This window comes from Squalius cephalus, assembly GCF_949319135.1.
Source record: "Squalius cephalus genome assembly, chromosome: 10".
Lineage (NCBI taxonomy): Eukaryota > Metazoa > Chordata > Actinopteri > Cypriniformes > Leuciscidae > Squalius > Squalius cephalus.
This window is the reverse complement of record NC_137131.1, coordinates 44,428,348-44,453,347: the sequence shown is the minus strand read 5'-3', so window position 1 is coordinate 44,453,347 and position 25,000 is coordinate 44,428,348. Positions and strand designations below refer to the sequence as shown.

Genomic DNA, 25,000 nt, shown 5'->3' with positions numbered 1-25,000 from the left:
TAGAGCCTGAAACAACATCTATGGGCCCTATCTTGCACCCAGCGCAACTGACTTTGTACAGCGACGCATGTATCATTCCTATTTCTCACCCGACGCACAGTGGACTTTTCCCTCCACAGACGCACGTCGGTAAATTAGAAAATGAACTTGCGCTCCCGGGGGCGGTTCAGGGAAAAGAGGAGGCGTGTTCCGGCGCAAACGTTCCCTGGTGCTATTTTGCAGTTTCAGAAAACAATTCCGCCACTGACCAGGAGAAACCTCGTCTAAAGTCAGTGCCGCGTTGCGCATGTTATTCAGATGCTATTTTAAGGGCGCATGCTTGGCCATAATCAATGTAGCGTGAGCACAACACACACACACTTTCCTTCTCTCATCTACACAGACGCAGCAGTTCAACTTCTCATTTTTAGAAAACCATACATTATTACAAGGAAAAATATTCCACATGAGGGAAATCATTGTTGTGTCCATGAAGATGTGAAAAATAGGCATAAATCTAGCTTACACATTTACCCAAATTATCATACGCCTGTTTAACCGAAGCTAATCTGGGTGTGTTTCTCCATCCCCAATGTCACTTCTCTGTGTTTTACGGCCCTGACGAGAACGCCGGTCTCCTCGGCTGTGAACCGCTCCTGGCTAATCCGCCGTTATAATAGCAATCCGCCATGGAACAAGCGCGCCTGCTCTTAAAGGGAATGTGAGATGACGCTCTGATTGGTTTATTTCACGTTACGCCCAAACCACACCTATGAGTAATGAAGCGACTTTAGACCAACACATTTTAGCCCACAGAGTTACTTGCGTTTCGCGCTTGATACTTGCGTTTCAGATCGTTAAATTAGGGCCCCAAGACTTTGAGGAAGACTATTTAAAAAAATAATGACTGTTTTCAAACAAGTTTCCTGAACGCTCCCCTGCCTGTCATTAGTCAGAGGCAAAAAGTCCCGCCCCTCACTCGATTGGTTGAGTCAGAGTTTCACATGTCTGGTTGCTCAAAAAAACATATCACAAGATCACAAATTTGAGACAGAATGAGACTTTTTCCTCCATTAACATAAGAAAAAGACACTGAGAGAAACAAAAGACAGAGAATATTTGACATGTGCGTCAGCAATGCTTCTATCGCTTGTTTCTGTACTCTTTCAGAAGATATGTAATAGCACCACCTACTGTATAATAGTGAAAACATGGATTGCCGGAAAAACTCGCCAATGACGGGGAACGAGTTAATGGAGACTGTCACAACATTATCTGAATGAATTCTTCCACTGCGGCTGATTATCATCATCAGTTTCCAAACTAGCCTAACCTGACCGTCTGAGTTCATCTGACGCATGAGATTCCAGCAACAACAGACACTTAAAACACCCAAACAGAGAGACTCAGTGATCACAAGAATCATTCCAGCACACACACACGGACAAACACCTGAGCGCCATTCTGATCTTAATAAAAGACGCCTGACATTTAGAGACATTATTCACTGCTGGAACTGAAGAAATGCGAGAGGACAGAAGAGAAGAATGCAACTGAGGACGAGAGACACTGACACACTGTGCGAGAGAGAGAGAGAGGGCGAGATGTCATCTCTGCACAGTAACACTGATGTCTGAAGAGGTCAAGCACCAGCTGAGAGACACTAAAGATTCAGATCAGATACTGAAGACCGTTCAGTATGTTCATATTCTGACAGCAGATCAACCGTACGTCAATCACTGTCATCGGGTCTCTGATCTGGTTTGCCTGAAGTCTATCTGAAGAGGATCTAGTCACTGGATTGACAAGGTTTGTTTTTCATCTTGGGCTGCAAAATTAATCGAAACAAAGCCAAAATCGTGATATGGCTTAGCACAATTATCAAATGGCAAAGGCTGTGATTTAAGTAAATGAAAACATGCGCTGCGAGTTTCAGAGTGAAGGGCAGAACTGTGTTCATTTACACATCTCATGATCCGCTGATTTTTTCCAAGCGGCATCCTTCCGGTCCAACACTGAAGTGAGTTAAACTGCAGTTCATCCACTGGCCACTAGAGACCGGCTGCAGAAGAGAGTCAATCCCATAAACCCCCATGTTAAAATGCCCAACTTTACAGCAGAAATAAACATGTTTACAGCCTGGAGCAAAAAGTGGCTTTTGTGTATATAGCTAATGTTGTCCTTCATGACGACTGTGAGGGGGTGAATATTTTTATAACTCATCCATTTAAATTATATCAAGTCTTAAAGTTCTGCATAATTAAGGGCGTGGCCACTTGAGTGACAGGTGGATTGCCGCTGATGTCACTACTAGCCGTTTGTCTGTTAGCGTCACCTCAGCTAATCCGCCTCGCTGCTCATTTACGTTTATCCGGGAGTGACGCTGCCAAGATGGCGACGACCAGCTCCGCCCACTTTGGGCTTCAGAAACGCTCTTCCGAAACACTACGAGTGACGTCACGCACACTACAAACATATTTATTTACAGTCTATGGTTTTTTCAGATTCTCACAGTAAAAGCTGCTCCACATGAACTGCATCTGCATCTGCTCTGAGTTTGAGTCGCTTGAAAACGAAACATTCGCCAATCAACAAAGTTTGATGGTTTAATGTTTAAAATATGAGAAATCCCAATCAGATTTTTTCCCAAATCATGCAACCCTAGTTTCATCACATCAGATCTTTGGTAAACATCCAGAGTTTTGACACTCTTGTCCACATTATATTCATCATCACGAGCCTGTGCTTACTGAGTTATCCACGTCTGATCTCAGATGTACAAACATGGCCTCAGCGTCACATAAAAACTACTCAATCACTATAGATGCCAGTCAGACTGTCTAAGTGGGCGATTCCTGGCTAGAATAAACCAATAATATGCCAACTGAATGACACTGACATTTCAGATTTCTTCTCCATCACATTTGAGCTGGAATAACAGACATTATAAGTAGGAGGATCTCTAAGAAGGAAGATATCCAGCTGTAATATCTCTCACACACACTGTAATTATATTCTCAGAACAAAAACACCCTGCCGCTGATTTATCATTATAATGTGTCATTATATTTTCATCACAGAAAACGGTTCATTATTATTCACAGTTGTGCTGAAAGTCAGCCTGGGAATGAGATGTTCATCACTGAAGCAGAGAAAGCAGACGCCACGTGACACGGTTACACCGCATGTTTCGTAACACGCCGAACTGTGACACACAGATCAAATGATATGCATTTAATATGCAGGTATTCTGGACCAATGAGATCTGACTGTGGGCGGGGCTTCCCAGTGCAACACTGCAGAAATCCTTTTTTCCCCTCAAATTCCATTTAGTTTTATCCCAGATTCCATTCTTTACGTTTACATTTTTCTGGATTCTGTTTTTTTCCATTTAAATTTTTCTGGAATGGTGTAATGATTTAATTAAATTTTAGTCATTATAAAGCATGTCTAATGAACTGAAATCATGAAACTTATAGAATTGAACAATTTTGTAAAAATGTTATAAAATAAAATAAAAATTTTGGGCCCTATGAAATCCATTTTATTTTCCCTAAATTCTGTTTTATTTTATCCAAAATTCCATTTTTTTTTCTGTTTTTTCTGGATTCCATTTTTTTTTCTGGAATGTTTTAATGGTCAAATACAATTTATTTGTAATAAAAATAACGTACATTTATTTCTAGACTCAATATATAATCAATATAATTTCTAAAACTTCAACAACATAATTTATTTTTTATTTTTTTTACAGTAATAGAGCCCTATGAAATGGTTTTTTTCTGTATTTATGATGTGAAAAAGTTGGTGATCAAATAAATGCATAAAATCTAAATTTTATTTACCATTATTATTATAACTTTGAGAAGTACATTCTACTGTACAATAGTAATATATTTCTGTCATAATTTCTTCAAGTTAAACCAAACTTTTATTTTGACGGGTTGCCAAAGACCTTTGAGTAACTGTGAGTATATGCGGCCCTAAGAAACATTATCTAAGTGATTGACAAACTTAAATCTCCACACAAACACAGTTAACGCCGTGTTCTTCAGGTCAAACTCGCGGCGGGTAAAGGATATGGGCTGGACACCATCCGCAAGCAGAAGCTGCGAGGAAACGTGGACTGTTTGAGGCAGAAGAAAACGATGGGCGCCAACTCTGGGTACGGGACGACTAGAGCGCTCAACTCACTGCTGACATCATCAGCCACTTCCTGTTCCTGCTCCACAGGCTCCGCCTCTTCTTCAACAAGCCCCTCCCAGCCAGGAGAGGCACGCAGGTCCACGTGTGGCTCCGCCCCCTCCGAGGCAGGCCCCTCCCCCTCTGATGTCATGGCTTTGGACCCGCCTGCAATGAAAGAGACCATTAATTCAATTCAATTCAGTTCACATTTATTACAGCGCTTTTCACAATACACATCGTTTCAAAGCAGCTTTACAGAAAGTGCATGAGTCCACATTACAGTTTAGAGTGATCTGTTATCAGAGGAAACTGTCCAAGTTATGTATTTCAGAAATGTACATAATCACAGTTAGCGAAAAAGGTATTGTTTAAATGATGTTATAATTGAATGCAGAAACAAGGAGCTCATTGAAATAATGAATACTGGTTTGTTAACAAATTATTATGACATTTAGAAAAATTCCATGAAGGATGTCAAATCAGAGAAACTTAAACAAGCTCCTTATAACAGTTTTCTTTAAGTCCTTGGAAGAGTTAATTCTGCACACAGTTTATCTATTAATACAGATGAACAAAAATAAACGAGTTGAAGGTGGACTGGGTGAAAGCTAAATAAACGGGTTGTTATAAACACTCCTGTAGCGGCACATGAAGAACGAGACGCTCTAAATAATGCTGAAGGTCTAAAGTAACATTCTGCTCTTCATATTTCACTTTTGATGGTTTATTATAGCAATAACTGAGTCTGAAATGATCATTTATTCACCCTCGTGTCGATGGAACACAAGAAGATTTTTTTTTCTGTCCATCCAATGAAAGTCAATGGGGTCCAATATTGTTGTTGACGTTCTTGAAAATATCTTATTCTGTGATTGGTGAGTAAATGATGACAGAACGAGCATTTCTAGGTGAGCGATCACGTTTAATGTGAAGAATATTCCGCGTGTGTCACCACATGAACTTTCAGCAGAAATATATATAAAATAAGACACACAGTCTGATTTAAATAATGAGTTAGCTAACCAGTTGACTAACTAGAGACGTATTTAATCTGAGTTGTGGTGCTTGAGCTTCAGTTTCCACTGAACGCATGAATAGCGACACACACCGTGAAGGAAACGTCACTTTTGATAAACGTGTCTGTCACGTGAACAAATGTGAATGCATTTACTCACAAAGATCGTGTATATTTACTCACATTAGCACACTGATGAGTGTTTATTTTGGATGCTGTCAGTGTAATGATCCCTGTTATGTTCCCCAGCACAAACTCTTTAACCTGTTCGACATCTCAATCCATCATCCAGCCCGCCCTGAGCGACGGTGTGTGTGTGTGTGACTGTGTGTGTGTCTTGAGTTAGTGTGTATCTGAGTGAGTGTGTGAGCATGTGTGTGAGAGTGTGTGTGCGTAAAATAAAAAATGCAATTGAAAGTATTTAGAATTTATTTATAATTATTATTTATATTGTTTTATTCCTAATTATGTATGTATTTTTTAATGTAATTCAATTATTTATATATAATTATTTATGCATAAATAGAAATGCATAAATGTTACCATTTTTTCCAGTTGCTAACACACTAAACTGACACGCACAGCACAATTATTTACACTGACACACAGAGAGCAAAACCTCTTCTCAAGTCTCCAAAAGTCTAAACACATTTTCTGCTTTACACACATTTTGCAGTTCAAAATTGCACTTTTTAAACGCACTGAATACGGTTCTCTGCGTAAGACACAACAATCTGATATAAAGTCACATGATTGCCATTTCAAAACACTGCCATTCAAAATGACACTCCATGATACATGCAGCACCTGGCCAAACACCTCAATGCTTAACTGTTACAGTTTTTCTCAATTGTTTACACACAAACACTGGTGAGACACAATGACCACAACATGTACCTCAAGCACCAACCCCCTGAACCAATTATTCTGCTGAACTACAAGCACAATTCCTGCTTTACACTCAAATTGCCGTTCTAAAACACATCTTTTTCAAAACACTACACACAATTCTCTGCTTTTGGCACAATTTTCATGCAGAAAATCTCTTGTTTTCACAAGGAACACACTGCCATTCAGATACGCACACTGACTCATCACATGGGCAAACACCCGTCACACAGTTTTACAATTAGCAATCAGAGCTTTAGCATAAAAGGGCCACAGGTGAGCTCTTCAACAGGTGAGCTCTTCAACAGGGGAGCTCTTCAACAGGTGAACTCTTCAACAGGTGAGCTCTTCAACAGGTGAGCTCTTCAACAGGTAAGCTCTTCAACAGGTCAGCTCTTCAACAGGTCAGCTCTTCAACAGGTCAGCTCTTCAACAGGTCAGCTCTTCAACAGGTGAGCTCTTCAACAGGTGAGCTCTTCAACAGGTGAGCTCTTCAACAGGTCAGCTCTTCAACAGGTGAGCTCTTCAACAGGTAAGCTCTTCAACAGGTCAGCTCTTCAACAGGTGAGCTCTTCAACAGGTCAGCTCTTCAACAGGTGAGCTCTTCAACAGCTGAGCTCTTCAACAGGTAAGCTCTTCAACAGGTGAGCTCTTCAACAGGTAAGCTCTTCAACAGGTGAGCTCTTCAACAGGTAAGCTCTTCAACAGGTGAGCTCTTCAACAGGTCAGCTCTTCAACAGGTCAGTTCTTCAACAGGTCAGCTCTTCAACAGGTGAGCTCTTCAACAGGTCAGCTCTTCAACAGGTGAGCTCTTCAACAGGTCAGCTCTTCAACAGGTCAGCTCTTCAACAGGTCAGCTCTTCAACAGGTGAGCTCTTCAACAGGTCAGCTCTTCAACAGGTGAGCTCTTCAACAGGTCAGCTCTTCAACAGGTGAGCTCTTCAACAGCTGAGCTCTTCAACAGGTCAGCTCTTCAACAGGTGAGCTCTTCAACAGGTGAGCTCTTCAACAGGTGAGCTCTTCAACAGGTAAGCTCTTCAACAGGTCAGCTCTTCAACAGGTGAGCTCTTCAACAGGTCAGCTCTTCAACAGGTGAGCTCTTCAACAGCTGAGCTCTTCAACAGGTAAGCTCTTCAATGGAGCAATGGATGCCAACATCGGATTTTATTTTTTTACGGGAACTGTATAGTCAATTCCTCTGTTGTTTTGTATGTAGACCACTGTGTGTGCAACTTTGTGTTGGTTGGGATGTACACTGTGTACATTGTTTTTGTGGGAAAAATAAAATATATTTGTTTACGTGTATTTGTTTGTTCTGAGTATAAAAACAATATTCTCAAATATTTTACAACACACTTATGTATGCACTGTCTGTAGTAAGTGTAACACTGAACAAAAAAAAAGGCCTAAGTCATTATGATGAATGGAGAAGAAGTGTTTTGCATTCATCATAGTGTTTTACATTGAGCACATCAGTGTTCGACTGGCTCTTATAAATGTCTATTCATATGATGGATTGTGTGTGTCAACAATTATTTGAAAACAAAATACCATTTTGAGAAGAAATAACATTGTTTTGAATGTAAAGTTTCATTTTGCAGGAGAATTGAGGGGTTTTGCCCATTGTGTGTGTGTTGTTTGACTTGTGTGTAGAGTTCTGAGAATATGAGGCACGCTTTCAGAAAATGTGTGTAAACAATTGAGAAAAACTGTAACACTTCAGTGTTTTTCAGTTTACTGTTTCTTGTGAGCATATTTTTGTTCAGTCCAGTGTAAATATATCTGCATATGTTGCACTGACTTGTTTGGTGAAAAATAAAAAATAAATGTTTGAACAGCATGTGTGTGTATCTGCAAATATTTCTGTCCTTGTGAACAATCAGAAGAACTTTCTACAGTTTGAACTAATTTAGTATTATGGCAAATCATGCTAAAGATGAGAGTGCTCTTCATTATGCCCAACAGTGTGTAGTTGATTAGACAAAAAACAGCTAATATGAATGAAGTGTGTGCCATTTCGTGCAAAAGTTTGATTTTGATAATGCGATCTGTAGTTTTGGTTGCAGTGCTTCATTTTGCAGGATATATGAGGTATTTTGCAGTTTGGGTGTGTGGTTTTGTGAATTGTGTTTAGTGTTTTGATAAAACCAGCCTAGTTTGCAAAATTGTGTGTTAGCAATTGTAAAAAACTGTAAATACAGGCCTTTTTTATTGTACAGGAGTTGTTTGACGTATGAATGAGAGGACACGCATGTGTGTATCACACGGATCTCACTAACACACACAATCAGCCTTTGAAAACATCACAAATGATGTTTAAGCTGGAGCGTCTCAATTACATGAGCAGAGACGTTTACGGACATGAGAGAAAAACTACATCCAGGTGAAATCTGACGAAATCTGAGAGAGAAAGCCATGAAAAACTATAGCAACTGCTTGGCCGTCAAATATTTATATTACAGGTGAAAATCTGTGAGAAAATATGACACAAACAGATGCGTGTGCTGAGAATCTGTTTACAGTCGGAGCAGAGCGGAAATCTGCCGTATAAACATCCTGACGGACACCAACCTCAATCTCACTCCACTCACGCTCTTCTGAAAGGAGTCGCATGATGGAAAACAGCACTGGATTCACTCACAAGCCTTCGTGACATCATCGCTATGAGCTCATTAACATACGACAGAACTGAGCAACTGATGAACGGCAATCAGGGCACAGCTCATTTACATACAGACCTAAATGAGTCTGAAAGGTACAGTAGATTAAAGTGAAAAGTTAAACTAAATTACGTCTGTTTAATTTTTAATCTTCAGAATAAGGTGCTTTAAGCTCTTAAATCTGCAGTGTTTTGTCACTGCAGCGCTGGTAAAAATAGCATGTGATGTGTGTAATAAATCAGTGCTGTGTGTTTCCTGTCTGAGAGAGAAACAGTAATCTGTTCCTCATCCATTGGGCCCTATAATTTGAATAATAGAGACACAAGTCCACTCCAGTCCACACTGAGACAACACAGACAACGCAGAGTCAACGCAGAGAAAACTCAGTCAATGCGGAGAGAAAACGCTGAGACAACACAGAGAAAACGCTGAGACAACGCAGAGAAAACACTGAGACAACACAGAGAAAACGCTGAGACAACACAGAGAAAACGCTGAGACAACGCGGAGAAAACGCTGAGACAACACGGAGAAAACGCTGAGACAACACAGAGAAAACGCTGAGACAACGCAGAGAAAACGCTGAGACAACACGGAGAAAACGCTGAGACAACACAGAGAAAACGCTGAGACAACGCAGAGAAAACGCTGAGACAACACGGAGAAAACGCTGAGACAACACGGAGAAAACGCTGAGACAACACGGAGAAAATGCTGAGACAATACAGAGAAAACGCTGAGACAACGCGGAGAAAACGCTGAGACAACACGGAGAAAACGCTGAGACAACACAGAGAAAACGCTGAGACAACGCAGAGAAAACGCTGAGACAACACGGAGAAAACGCTGAGACAACGCAGAGAAAACACTGAGACAACACAGAGAAAACGCTGAGACAACACAGAGAAAACGCTGAGACAACGCGGAGAAAACGCTGAGACAACACGGAGAAAACGCTGAGACAACACAGAGAAAACGCTGAGACAACGCAGAGAAAACGCTGAGACAACACAGAGAAAACGCTGAGACAACGCAGAGAAAACGCTGAGACAACTCGGAGAAAACGCTGAGACAACACGGAGAAAATGCTGAGACAATACAGAGAAAACGCTGAGACAACACAGAGAAAACGCTGAGACAACACGGAGAAAATGCTGAGACAATACAGAGACAACGCTGAGACAACACAGAGAAAACGCTGAGACAACGCAGAGAAAACGCTGAGACAACGCAGAGAAAACGCAGAGAAAACGCAGAAAAAACGCAGAGAAAACGCAGAGAAAACGCTGAGACAACGCAGAGAAAACACTGAGACAGCGCAGAGAAAACGCTGAGACAACACAGAGAAAACACTGAGACAACACAGAGAAAACGCTGAGACAACGCGGAGAAAATGCTGAGACAAAAACGCTGAGACAACACAGAGAAAACGCTGAGACAACGCAGAGAAAACACTGAGACAACACAGTCAATGCGGGGAGAAAACGTTGAGACAACACAGAGAAAACGCTGAGACAACAGAGAAAACACTGAGACAACGCAGAGAAAACGCTGAGACAACACAGAGAAAACACTGAGACAACACAGAGAAAACACTGAGACAACGCAGAGAAAACGCTGAAACAACACAGAGAAAACGCTGAGACAACACAGAGAAAACACTGAGACAACACAGAGAAAACACTGAGACAACGCAGAGAAAACGCTGAGACAACACAGAGAAAACGCTGAGACAACACAGAGAAAACGCTGAGACAACAGAGAAAACAATGAGACAACGCTGAGAAAACGCTGAGAAAACACAGAGAAAACAATGAGACAACACAGAGAAAATGCTGAGACAAAAACGCTGAGACAACACAGAGAAAACGCAGAGAAAACACTGAGACAACACAGTCAATGCGGGGAGAAAACGTTGAGACAACACAGAGAAAACGCTGAGACAACGCAGAGAAAACGCTGAGACAACACAGAGAAAACGCTGAGACAACACAGAGAAAACAATGAGACAACGCTGAGAAAATGCTGAGACAACACAGAGAAAACGCTGAGACAACACAGAGAAAACAATGAGACAACGCTGAGAAAACGCTGAGACAACAGAGAAAACAATGAGACAACACAGTCAATGCGGGGAGAAAACGCTGAGACAACACAGAGAAAACGCTGAGACAACGCTGAGACAACACAGAGAAAACGCTGAGACAACACAGAGAAAGCGTTGAGACAACACAGAGAAAACGTTGAGACAACGCAGAGAAAGCGTTGAGACAACACAGAGAAAACGCTGAGACAACACAGAGAAAGCGTTGAGACAACACAGAGAAAATGTTGAGACAACACAGAGAAAGCGTTGAGACAACACAGAGAAAACGCTGAGACAACACAAAGAAAGCGTTGAGACAACACAGAGAAAACGCTGAGACAACACAGAGAAAACGCTGAGACAACACAGAGAAAGCGTTGAGACAACACAGAGAAAACGTCTCAGGTTACGTATGTAACCCTGGTTCCCTGAGAGGGAACGAGACGCTGCGTCGAGACGCGGTGGGAACGCCCTGCGTGATTGCGTCGTGAAGCACGTGTATAATCAGTCCAATGGAAAGACGAGATGTCATAGTGACGTCACCGACCAGGAAACTATAAGGCAGCCCCGCTGACACAGATCGCGTTAGCTTCTGAAAAAGCCTGAAGCAAGTCGGTCAGGGCATGCAGGAAGTATGGCAAGGCGACGCAGCGTCTCGTTCCCTCTCAGGGAACCAGGGTTACATACGTAACCTGAGACGTTCCCTTTCAAGGGAACTCGAGCTGCGTCGAGACGCGGTGGGAACCCCATACCCACTATGCCATAATGACGATGTGCCTGTTCTGTATGAAGTACCAAGCGCATACTAAGAAGCAAGCAATTTGACCCCAGGAGTGGAGAGGTCCAAGTCATAAAATCTCACAAATGTATGCGGAGAAGACCATCCTGCCGCATTACAAATGTCATGAAGGGAAACTCCCGAAATTAAAGCCGTAGAGGCAGCCATACTCCTCGTAGAATGGGCCCGAACAGTCAAAGGTGAAGGCTGTCCGGCCGCTTCATATGCAAGCGAGATCGCCTCAACTATCCACTTGCTCATTATCTGTTTAGATGCAGGGCACCCTCTCTTAGGTGCACCAAAGCAGACAAATAATTGTTCCGATTTACGCCACAGGGCAGCTCTGTGGACGTAAGCATCCAACGCCCGCACAGGGCACAACAGATTAAGGTTTTCCTGGTCTGGGGTATTAAATGGTGGAGGATAAAAGGCCTGCAGCACTATTGGGCCCCCAACATTAGTAGGGACCTTAGGTATGTAACCTAGTCTAGGGTGAAGAAATGCCTTCACCATACCAGGTGCAAATTCCAGACATGATGGAGCCACCGACAAAGCTTGTAAATCTCCAATTCTCTTGATAGACGAAATAGCAAGAAGAAATAAAGTTTTTAGAGTGAGGAACTTTTCTGAAACCTCTTCAATGGGTTCGAAGGGAGCCAAGGCCAGACCCTCAAGTACAATGGCCAAATCCCATGCCGGTGCTCTAGAGTGCAATGCAGGTCTCAACCTCAAAGTGCCACGGAGAAAACGAATAATTAGAGGATCTCTCCCAACTGAAGTGCCCGCCAGAGGGGTGTGATAAGCAGATATAGCAGCAACATACACCTTTAAGGTGGAAGGAGATAATCCAGCAGAGAAACGGTCTTGTAGAAATTCGAGAACTGTACCAACAGGGCAGTTAACAGGATTCAAATTTCGATTTCCACACCAGGTAGAAAATAATTTCCATTTCAAAGCATAAAGTTTCCTCATGGAGGGAGCTCTGGATTGAAGGATGGTCTCAACGACCTCAGTCGAGAGACCGGATTCTATGAGCTGGGCCCCCTCAGAGGCCAAGCCCACAACTTCCATAACTCTGGGTGAGGGTGAAATATCGTGCCCCTTGCTTGGGACAGCAAGTCCCTCCTAACGGGAATCTCCATCGGAGAGCCGTCCAGAAGAGATACTAGGTCCGAGAACCAGACTCGTGTCGGCCAGTACGGGGCTATTAACAGTAGATGAGCCCCTTCCCGGCGAACCCTCTCCAGAACTCCCGGGAGCATCGATACGGGGGGAAATCCGTACAGGTGTAGCCTCGGCCACACCTGCACCATTGCATCCAGTCCGAGAGGAGCTGGATGTGTGAGAGAGAGCCAAAGCGGACAATGGGTTGAATCTGATGATGCGAAAAGGTCTACTCGAGCTCGACCATATTTCTTCCATAGGAGCTCCACCACCTCGGGGTGAAGCCTCCACTCCCCGGGCCTCAGCCCCTGCCTTGACAGGATATCTGCTCCTACATTCAGATGCCCTGGAATATATACTGCCCTCAGTGACAGTAATTTCCCCTGGGCCCATAGGAGGATCTGATGAGCCAGATTGCATAGTAGTCGAGACCTCAGACCCCCCTGATGGTTGATGTACGAAACCACCGATGTGTTGTCCGTGCGGACCAACACGTGATGGCCTCTCAGGTCTGGCAGGAAGTATTTGAGAGCATGAAATACGGCCATCATTTCTAACCGATTTATGTGCCAAGACAGTTGATGGTCCTGCCAAAGACCTGACACCGAGCGACCGCTCATGACTGCGCCCCACCCCGTGAGGGAAGCGTCTGTCGAAAGCGTTACGCGTCGACAAGAAGCCCCCAACACTGGGCCCTGGGCGAGGAACCAAGGTTTCTTCCACATGACCAAAGCACGAAGGCAACGCCGCGTGACCTTGATCATGCGAAACGGATTTCCCCTCGGAGAAAACCCCATGGTCCTGAGCCACCACTGCAGAGGTCTCATGTACAGAAGGCCAAAAGTAATTACGTTGGACGCCGCTGCCATGAGCCCCAACAGTTTCTGAAACTGTTTTACAGTGAGTGACTGGCCTAGTTTTATTCCTCTTACGGCTGTGAGAATCGCTGATATACGTGCAGGAGACAGACGTGCCTGCATTGTTGTTGAATCCCAAATTACGCCTAGAAAAGTGGTCCTCTGAGCTGGGAGGAGCACACTCTTTTTGGCGTTGAGCCGCAACCCCAACTTCTCTATATGAGACAGAACGACACCTCGATGCCGAACTGCCATCTGCTCTGACTGAGCTAGAATCAACCAATCGTCTATATAGTTTAATATGCGAATGCCCTGGAGTCTTAGAGGAGCCAAAGCTGCATCCACACATTTTGTAAAGGTGCGGGGTGATAGAACTAGGCCGAAGGGAAGAACCCGATACTGGTATGCTTCGCCCCCGAAAGCAAACCTCAGGAACTTCCTGTGATGAGGATGAATAGATACATGGAAGTATGCGTCCTTCAAGTCTATTGTGACAAACCAGTCCTCGGACTGAATCTGAGATACAATCTGTTTGAGTGTAAGCATCTTGAACTTGAGTTTCTGAACTCTGCGGTTTAACTGCCGCAGATCTAGAATAGGACGCAACCCCCCATCCTTCTTTGGAACAATGAAATAACGGCTGTAAAACCCTGACTCTCTGCTGGGAGGAGAAACCCTTTCTATAGCTCCTTTTCGAAGAAGCGTCAGTACTTCCTGCTCCATAACCAGAGCCTGCTCGGAGTCCACCACTGTGGGCAGAACTCCTTGAAATCTGGGCGGACGAGAACCGAACTGAATTCTGTAACCCTTTTCCACTATATGCAGGACCCATTGAGAAATATTTGGTAGAAGTTTCCACGCTACCAGAAATTCTGCTAAGGGAACCAGTCTCTCGAGACTGGTCTCTGGATTTAGTTGAACAGACATTTCGGTGCCCTGAAGCGGCGAACCGGCAGGGAACAACCGAACTGACCGTTTTACGACCCTCCTCGGAGGATCGTACGGGGATGCTGACACATCGGTGCCCTGAAACGGCGAACCGGCAGGGAACAACCGATGTGACAGCGCTGCGACTCTCCTCAGAGAGCCGCCCCCCAGCGGGCGCAGAGGAGGAACGATCCCTCGAAACCGTCCCTCCCCTGAGGGGACCACCCTCAACATTTTGACACCACTGGCATCAGGACTTCTTCTTGTCCCAAGCCTTCCTAGAGAGGACAGTCCTCAGATCTTGTCTACCTCTAACTGGCTTAAACTGCGCCCGCCCCCTGGACTCCCCAGACTGTGGAGGAACCCGAGAGGCGACGCTCTGTTTTTGTTGCACTCTGTGCTGTGCGGAGCTCGTAGACGGCCGAGACTGCTCGGATTTAACATTACGCCCAGCAGTCTCTGGGACACTGGATCGGCGAGGAAGAAACCTCTGAAATGCCGCCGCCTGTTTCTTTGACTCAGTGAATCTGTCAACAACACAATTTATAGCATCGCCGAACAGACTTGAAGGCGAAAGCGGGGCATCCAGAAGAACAGATCTATCTTTATCCTTTATATCAGATAAATTTAACCATAAATGACGCTCCGTGACCACCAGGGCTGCCATAGAACGGCCCACAGATTTTGCCGTCTCCTTGGTGGCCCGGAGAGATAGATCTGTCGCCCGACGCAATTCTCGAATTGCGTCAGCACTAACTTCCTCACAATCATCCATGTCCCTCAGCAGGTCAGCCTGATATGCTTGCAAAATCGACATAGTGTGTAAACATGCTGCTGCCTGACCTGCTGCCGAATATGCTTTACCCACCATCATTGATGTAGCTTTTAATGGCTTGGTGGGTAACGTCGGGGCTTTCAGTGATGATGATGACTCGGGGGAAAGATGGCTCGCAAGCGTCTCTTCCGCCGGAGGCATCGTCAAATAACCATAGTGTGAAATATCTTTAATATTACTATAGTTGTGTGTTTGTGGATTGTGCACTCTGAAAGACGCCGGTTTAATCCATGATCTAGACATCTCAGTGTGAAGATCAGGAAAAAACGGCAGTTCCCGACGAGGAGGTCGTGATTTTGATGGCAAAAAACGTTCATCTAAAAGACTTTTATTAGACACAGTTTCAATATCATCAGATGGCCATTCAATATTTAACTTGGCAACAGCACGAGTTAAAACCTCCATAAGCTCCTCATCCCCAGAAATACGAGCTGGCGAACACTCATCAATATTTTGCTCAACACTGACGACATCCAGTTCCTCAGAACTGGATAGTCGCAACATTGGTGCTTCAGTCTGGGAAGGAGAAGCCGCAGCGCGGGCTCCTTCCTGGGCTGAAGCACCGGATTCAGCAGGTAAGGGTTGAGAAAGGGCGGAGCCCGTCTCAAGCCCCGCTACTAAATCCATATGCGAACCCCAAGATGAAAGCCTCCGCTGTGCCTCGGCAGCAGCGGGACCCGCACCTCGGGGAACGCGAACCGAACCGTCCTCCTCAAAGAACGCCCGGCGAGAGCGGAGCGTCCGCAAGGACAGCTTTACGCAATGCTCACAGTCAGCTCCCTCGAAAACTGACTGGGCTGCTCCACTCCCAAACAAAAAACACAAAGCAGATGTGTGTCCCCACCCGTGATGTAACGAGGGCAGGGAACAACACAACGCCTGTATTCTTGCTTATTCGCCATAATAGATATATATATATTGAGCTTGACAGACAACAATAAATATGACAGGGACAGATATACAGAGAGCGCTTGCTGAAGGCACAGAAGCTAACGCGATCTGTGTCAGCGGGGCTGCCTTATAGTTTCCTGGTCGGTGACGTCACTATGACATCTCGTCTTTCCATTGGACTGATTATACACGTGCTTCACGACGCAATCACGCAGGGTGTTCCCACCGCGTCTCGACGCAGCTCGAGTTCCCTTGAAAGGGAACACTGAGACAACACAGAGAAAGCGTTGAGACAACACAGAGAAAACGTTGAGACAACACAGAGAAAATGTTGAGACAACACAGAGAAAGCGTTGAGACAACACAGAGAAAACGCTGAGACAACACAGAGAAAACGCTGAGACAACACAGAGAAAGCTTTGAGACAACACCGAGAAAACACTGAGACAACACAGAGAAAGCGTTGAGACAACACAGAGAAAACACTGAGACAACACAGAGAAAACACTGAGACAACGCAGAGAAAACGCTGAAACAACACAGAGAAAACGCTGAAACAACACAGAGAAAACGCTGAGACAACACAGAGAAAACACTGAGACAACACAGAGAAAACACTGAGACAACGCAGAGAAAATGCTGAGACAACACAGAGAAAACGCTGAGACAACACAGAGAAAACGCTGAGACAACACAGAGAAAACAATGAGACAACGCTGAGAAAACGCTGAGACAACACAGAGAAAACAATGAGACAACACAGAGAAAATGCTGAGACAAAAACGCTGAGACAACACAGAGAAAACGCAGAGAAAACACTGAGACAACACAGTCAATGCGGGGAGAAAACGTTGAGACAACACAGAGAAAACGCTGAGACAACGCAGAGAAAACGCTGAGACAACACAGAGAAAACGCTGAGACAACACAGAGAAAACAATGAGACAACGTTGAGAAAATGCTGAGACAACACAGAGAAAACGCTGAGACAACACAGAGAAAACAATGAGACAACGCTGAGAAAACGCTGAGACAACAGAGAAAACAATGAGACAACACAGTCAATGCGGGGAGAAAACGCTGAGACAACACAGAGAAAACGCTGAGACAACGCTGAGACAACACAGAGAAAACGCTGAGACAACACAGAGAAAGCGTTGAGACAACACAGAGAAAACGTTGAGACAACGCAGAGAAAGCGTTGAGACAACACAGAGAAAACGCTGAGACAACACAGAGAAAGCGTTGAGACAACACAGAGAAAATGTTGAGACAACACAGAGAAAGCGTTGAGACAACACAGAGAAAATGTTGAGACAACACAGAGAAAGCGTTGAGACAACACAGAGAAAACGCTGAGACAACACAGAGAAAACGCTGAGACAACACAGAGAAAGCGTTGAGACAACACAGAGAAAACGTTGAGACAACGCAGAGAAAGCGTTGAGACAACACAGAGAAAACGTTGAGACAACACAGAGAAAACGCTGAGACAACACAGAGAAAATGCTGAGACAACACAGAGAAAGCGTTGAGACAACACAGAGAAAACACTGAGACAACACAGAGAAAGCGTTGAGACAACACAGAGAAAACGTTGAGACAACGCAGAGAAAGCGTTGAGACAACACAGAGAAAATGTTGAGACAACACAGAGAAAGCGTTGAGACAACACAGAGAAAATGTTGAGACAACACAGAGAAAGCGTTGAGACAACACAGAGACAACGCTGAGACAACACAGAGAAAACGCTGAGACAACACAGAGAAAGCGTTGAGACAACACAGAGAAAACGTTGAGACAACGCAGAGAAAGCGTTGAGACAACACAGAGAAAACGTTGAGACAACACAGAGAAAACGCTGAGACAACACAGAGAAAATGCTGAGACAACACAGAGAAAGCGTTGAGACAACACAGAGAAAACACTGAGACAACACAGAGAAAGCGTTGAGACAACACAGAGAAAACGTTGAGACAACACAGAGAAAATGTTGAGACAACGCAGAGAAAACGTTGAGACAACGCAGAGAAAGCGTTGAGACAACACAGAGAAAACGCTTAGACAACACAGAGAAAGCGTTGAGACAACACAGAGAAAACGTTGAGACAACACAGAGAAAATGCTGAGACAACACAGAGAAAACGCTGAGACAACACAGAGAAAACGTTGAGACAACACAACAATACACAATAGCTGCTCATTTGCATGAAGTTGAACTTTTCTCAACACAGTGACATCAATGACGCGACCAATCACAGCACTTGCAGTCACAGAAATCACATCTAATTTCTGTATGTCAAATGTGAGGAAGCTGGATAAAAGATCTTGAGTGAATGATATTGGTAAATATATATGATATATATATGACATGATGAGCTCCATACGTCTGCTGATCTCTACACGAGTCGAGTGATAGACGAGGTCATCATGAAGAACTGGACCACGTTACTATGGTAAAACACTACATCTCTCTGAAACCCAGACAAACACATAGCAGCCCGTCTGAAGATACAGAACATGTTTATGATCCAGAATCACTGGACACACACACCTGTGAGCGCTCAGCTCATTCCTTCTGCACACACACACAAAGAAGACAAACCCGAACCCGAAGACACACACACAAAAATATCTCAGGATCTATAATAGCACGTATATATCGAGCTCTATATAATCCACACGGCCTAAACACACACACACACACACATATTGCATAACGTGACAATTTATATAAGTGTAAAACACACACCTACACACTCTTGTTTAACAGAGTCAGAAACAGAAGGAGGTAAAGAACGAGACACGAGATGAATCAGAACAAGAGAACGTGCACAGAACACACACACTCACACACTAACACACACACACACACACTCTCACACACACACACACACACACACACACACACACACACACACACACACACACACACACACACACACTCACACACTAACACACACACACACACACACTCACACACTAACACACACACACACTCACACACTAACACACACACACACACACACACACACACTAACACACACACACACACACACACACACACTCACACACTAACACACACACACACAAACACACTCACACACACACTCACACACTAACACACTAACACACACACACATACACACACACACACACACACACATACACACACACACACACACATACACACACTCACACACTAACACACACACACACACTCACACACTCACACACTAACACAAACTTACACTCACACACTCACAGTCACTCACACTCACTCACACACAGTTGCTCACAGTCGCTCACACTCACACACACACACACTCAGTCGCTCACACTCACACACACACACACACTCACAGTCACTCACACTCACTCGCTCACACACAGTCGCTCACACTCACACACACACACTCACTCACTCAAACCCTCACACTCACAGTTGCAAACAGTCGCTCACACACTCACTCTCACACACACACACACACACACACACACACACACACACACACACACACTCACTCACACACACTCACACACACTCACACACACTCTCTCACACTCACACTTAAACACTCACAGTTGCTCACAGTCGCTCACACACTCACACACTCGCTCACACTCACACTCAGTTGCTCACACACACTCACACACTCGCTCACACTCACACACACTCACTCACACGCTCACACTCGCTCACGCTCACACTCACACTCACACACTCACAAACACACTCACTCTCACTCACACACACACTTACACACTCGCACTCACACACTCAAAAACACACTCACTCACTCACTCACACACACACTCACTCACACACTCGCTCACACACTCACAGTTGCTCACACTCACTCACACACACACTCACAAACACACTCACTCTCACTCACACACACATACACTTACACACTCACACACTCAAAAACACACTCACTCACTCACACACTCGCTCACACACTCGCTCACACTCACACACTCACAGTTGCTCACACTCACACACACACACACACTCACTCTCACTCACACACACATACACTTACATACTCGCACTCACACACTCAAAAACACACTCACTCACTCACACACTCACTCACACACTCGCTCACACTCACATTTACTCACAGTTGCTCACAGTCGCTCACACACTCACAAACACACTCACTCACTCACTCACTCGCACACACACACACACAGTAACTTAACATCAATGAAAACAGCCAAAATAAGAGGTTAAAATTATACTGTGCATAAAAAACAAAACCATTTTATAGGACATTAAGATTTGCTGCAGATTTGTTCATGACAAACATGTTTACTCCATATCATTTCTTAAATGCATCTTTTGAGTTTTTTTTGCAATTCTCATTGATATTCCTCAAAATTATGAATCTGTTTTAACTGCACTACCATAAAAATACTGTAATACAAAGATTTCATCTTTTTAATTAGCCTAAAGACATTCAGTAAATACTACCATGATGAACAAATACTTAATTGAAATATATATATATTGTTTGTTTCACATTAGTATAATGAGATTATAATAAACATAATTTAATTATCATGAACATAATGTGTCAATGCAAAATAATACCATAGTTTATGAGATATTATTTCATAATCATTTGTTTATTTTGATTTAGGAGATTTAGTGTTCCTGACAGGGTTTGTTTGGTTGACGTCATGCCTCTTCCTCTCTGGACAAGAAACAAATGCGGTAACACTTTATTTTTTAAGATGACATTGTTACACATGTTATAAGTAAATACATACTATAGTAATAACATTAAATTATGCAATGCATAATTACAAGCAACTAACCCTAACCCAATACTAAGTGCATTTAGCTAATTAATATTACTCAGTTCTTATTTGTGTAATTAACATCACCTTAAAATAAAGTTTAGAAGACAGAGATAGACAGGCAGTTACATGGATTTCAGTGGTAATGTTTTCTGTAGAGTCTACATAGAGCAGCTCATGATTGATCTCTCTGCGTGGGCAACACACACACACACACACACACACACACACACACTGTCTCTCTCCTGTCTCCCCCTGTAATTAATCCCACCTGCTAATAAACAATCCCAATGCAAATAGCTGCTGGGTAATTGTGTTTGTGTCCTGAAGTGAAATAATCAGACAACACCTCTCTCAGCAGACATCCTCAATGGTAAAAATGATTCATAAATAAAATAAAACAAAACACTAGACTAGATTAATGTGTGTGTGAAAAAAGAGAGATCACACACATCATCATGGATGTGATTGGACAGGGGTTGAGTGTGATGTTGCTTTTATACAACAGCTAAAAATGTAAGAATCACTATAATCTAGGAAGTTCATATCAGGCAATTGACATGTCACACAAAATAGTCAGTAATTCTGTTCAATTCCACACGCTCAACCAATCGGAACACTCTGAACACTGCTTGACCAATAGAAACACTCAGAATGAACCAATCAGAATACTTGGAACACTGCTTGACCAGTCGAAACACTCAGAATGAACCAATCAGAACACTCTGAACACTGCTTGACCAATCGGAACACTCGGAATGCCACTCAACCAATCGGAACACTCGGAATGCCACTCAACCAATCGGAAAAACTGCTTGATCAGTCGAAACACTCAGAATGCCAGTCAACCAATCGGAACACTCGGAATGCCATTCAACCAATCGGAACACTCAGAATGCCACTCAACCAATCAGAAAAACTGCTTGACCAGTCGAAACACTCGGAATGCCACTCAACCAATCAGAACACTCATAACACCTCTTGAACAATCGGAACACTCGGAATGCCACTCAACCAATCAGAACACTCAGAATACCAATCGGAAGACTCGGAAATTGCTATTTCCAATTGGAATACCAATCGGAACACTTGGAATGCCACTCAACCAATCGGAAAAACTGCTTGACCAGTCGAAACACTCGGAATGCCACTCAACCAAAAGGAACACTCAAAATGCTACTCAACCAATCAGAACACTCATAACACCTCTTGACCAATCGGAACACTCGGAATGCCACTCAACCAATCGGAACACTCGGAATACCAATCGGAATATCGGAAAAACTGCTTGACCAGTCGAAACACTCAGAATGCCAGTCAACCAATCGGAACACTCGGAATGCCAGTCAACCAATCGGAATACTCGGAATGCCATTCAACCATTCGGAACACTCGGAATGCCACTCAACCAATCGGAAAAACTGCTTGACCAGTCGAAACACTCGGAATGCCACTCAACCAATCGAAACACTCAGAATGCCATTCAACCAATTGGAACACTCAAAACACCTCTTGAACAATCGGAACGCTCGGAATGCCACTCAACCAATCAGAACACTCGGAATACCATTCGGAACACTCGGAATGCCACTCAACCAATCGAAACACTCAGAATGACACTCAACCAATCGGAACATCGCTAGACTAGTTGGAACACTCAAAATGCCACTCAACCAATCAGAAAAACTTGTAACACCAGAATGCCAGGACCAAAACGGTTAAATAATCAATAAACTCTTCTCGCTCTTATTCTCTGTGGCTATCTTCACACACTTCATCTCCTAAATATTTCTCTGATTATGATATTTGGCTCATGAATAATAATTAGGTAAATAGTTCAAGTTCAAGTTCCGTTTATTTCTAAAGCACATTTACAGTGGTGGTCAAAATTGATGGCACCCCTGATAAATATGATAAAAAATGGCTGTAAAAAATAAATCTGCATTGTTTATCCTTTTGATCTTTCATTAAAAAAATTCACAAAAATCTAACCTTTCATTGAAGTAAAAGAATTGAAAGTGGGGGGTAAATCACATTATAAAATAAATGTTTTTCTCCAAAACACGCTGGCCATAATTGTTGGCACCCTGTTATTAAACACTTTTTGCAACCTCCTTTTGCCTAATGCCTGATGAGTTTGGAGAACACATGACAAGAGATCAGAGACCATTCCTCCATACAGAATCTCTCCAGATCCTTCAGATTCACAAGTTCATGTTAGTGCTTCTTCTCTTCAGTTCACTCCACTCATCAGGTCAGGGAACTTTTTTTTTGGCTTTCTGACCCCCAAGACTCAACTAATCTCTGCAATTCTCCATCTGTGATCCTTGAAGAGTCTTTGTCCACTCAAACTTTCCTCCTCACTGTGCATTAAGACAATATAGACACACATCCTCTTCCTGGCAGATTCGTAACATCTTTAGTTGATTATAACTTAATTATTGCCCTGATGGTCAAAATGGGGATTTTCAATTCTTTGGATATTTTCTTACAGCCACTTTCTATTTTGTGAAGCTCAACAATCTTTTGCTGCACATCAGAACTATATTCTGTGGTTTTACTCATTGTGATGGATGATTCAGGGAATTTGGCCTTTGTGTTTCCTCATATTTAAACTCCTGTGAAACAAGAAGTCATAGCTGGACAATTTCATGTTCCTAGTCACCCTGGTGTGCTTAAAAAGGTAAATAGTAATGGGAATATACTTCAGAGATATTTTTGTCATAAAAAATTCTAGGGGTGCCAACAATTATGGCCAGCGTGTTTTGGAGAAAAACATTTATTTCATAATGTGATTTACCCCCCAATTTCAATTATTTTACTTCAATGAAAGGTTAGATTTTTGTGAATTTTTTGAAGGAAAGATCAAAAGGATAAACAATGCAGATTTATTCTTTACAGCCATTTTTTATCATATTTATCAGGGGTGCCATCAATTTTGACCACCACTGTACTACTGGCCACCGGCTGACCAAAGTGCTGTACAATAATTACTATATAGATACGCAAGAAAGAAACAATCAATAATCACTTAGAAACAATAAAAACAGGATAAATTACATGTTAAAAGCCGAGACAAACAGATTTTTGAGAGCAACTTTAAACTCAGATAAAGTGGAAGCCATTTTAATTTGGGTCGGGAGATTATTCCACAGAGTGGGGCCAGCCACTTCAAAGGCTCTATTTCCCCTTTTTTCAAGCGGGTTCTGGGAATGTGAAGGAGGAATTTGTTTCCCGATCTAAGTCCTCGCTTAGGAGTGTACGGGTGAAGTAAGTCCGTCAGATAAGATGGTGCAAGTTTATTTAAAGATTTGTAGACAAGTAATAGAATTTTATATTCAATTCTATACTGAACAGGTAACCAATGTAGAGATCTCAGAAGGGGTGTAACATGATAAAAATTTTTACATCCCTTCAGGAATCTAGCTGCTGCATTTTGAACGACTTGTAAACGGAAAATTTGAGTCTTTGAAACACCATAATACAGAGAGTTGCAGTAATCCAGCCGAGATGTAATAAAGGCGTGGATAGCAACCTCTAAAGAGGCGTTAGAAAGAAAGGTTTTAATTTTAGAGAGAGAGCGAAGATAAAAAAACTAAAGCCCACTACAGAGGCAATTTGTCTGTCAAATTTCAAGCCGTTGTCGATTTCAACACCCAGATTTCGCACTTGGGATGAAATAGCAAGATTTAAGAACTCAAGATTAGGTAAGTTTTGTGTTCTAGTTTCAGAGGGGCCAAAGACAATAACTTCCGATTTATCTGAATTTAGGAAAAGAAACGTTTTTGAGAGCCATGATTTTACGTCATCCAGACACGCTGATAAACTATTAAGAACATGCTTTTTTTCCGTGGTCAAAGGCAGATAGATTTGCATATCATCAGCATAACAGTGGAAAGAAACGCTGTGTTTCCTAAAGATGG

General features: G+C 43.1%; 1 protein-coding gene across 1 annotated transcript in view; it reads right to left on the bottom strand.

Moving 5' to 3' along the window:
- Positions 1–25,000, bottom strand: part of cacna1ib (calcium voltage-gated channel subunit alpha1 Ib) — a 155,604-nt gene that overhangs the window by 106,481 nt on the left and 24,123 nt on the right. Inside the window, exon 2 of the mRNA XM_079884438.1 lies at positions 4,073–4,329. Within this exon, the coding sequence (XP_079740564.1) occupies positions 4,073–4,315 (243 nt within the window). The 5' untranslated portion in view covers positions 4,316–4,329. The remainder of the gene's footprint in view (positions 1–4,072; positions 4,330–25,000) is intronic.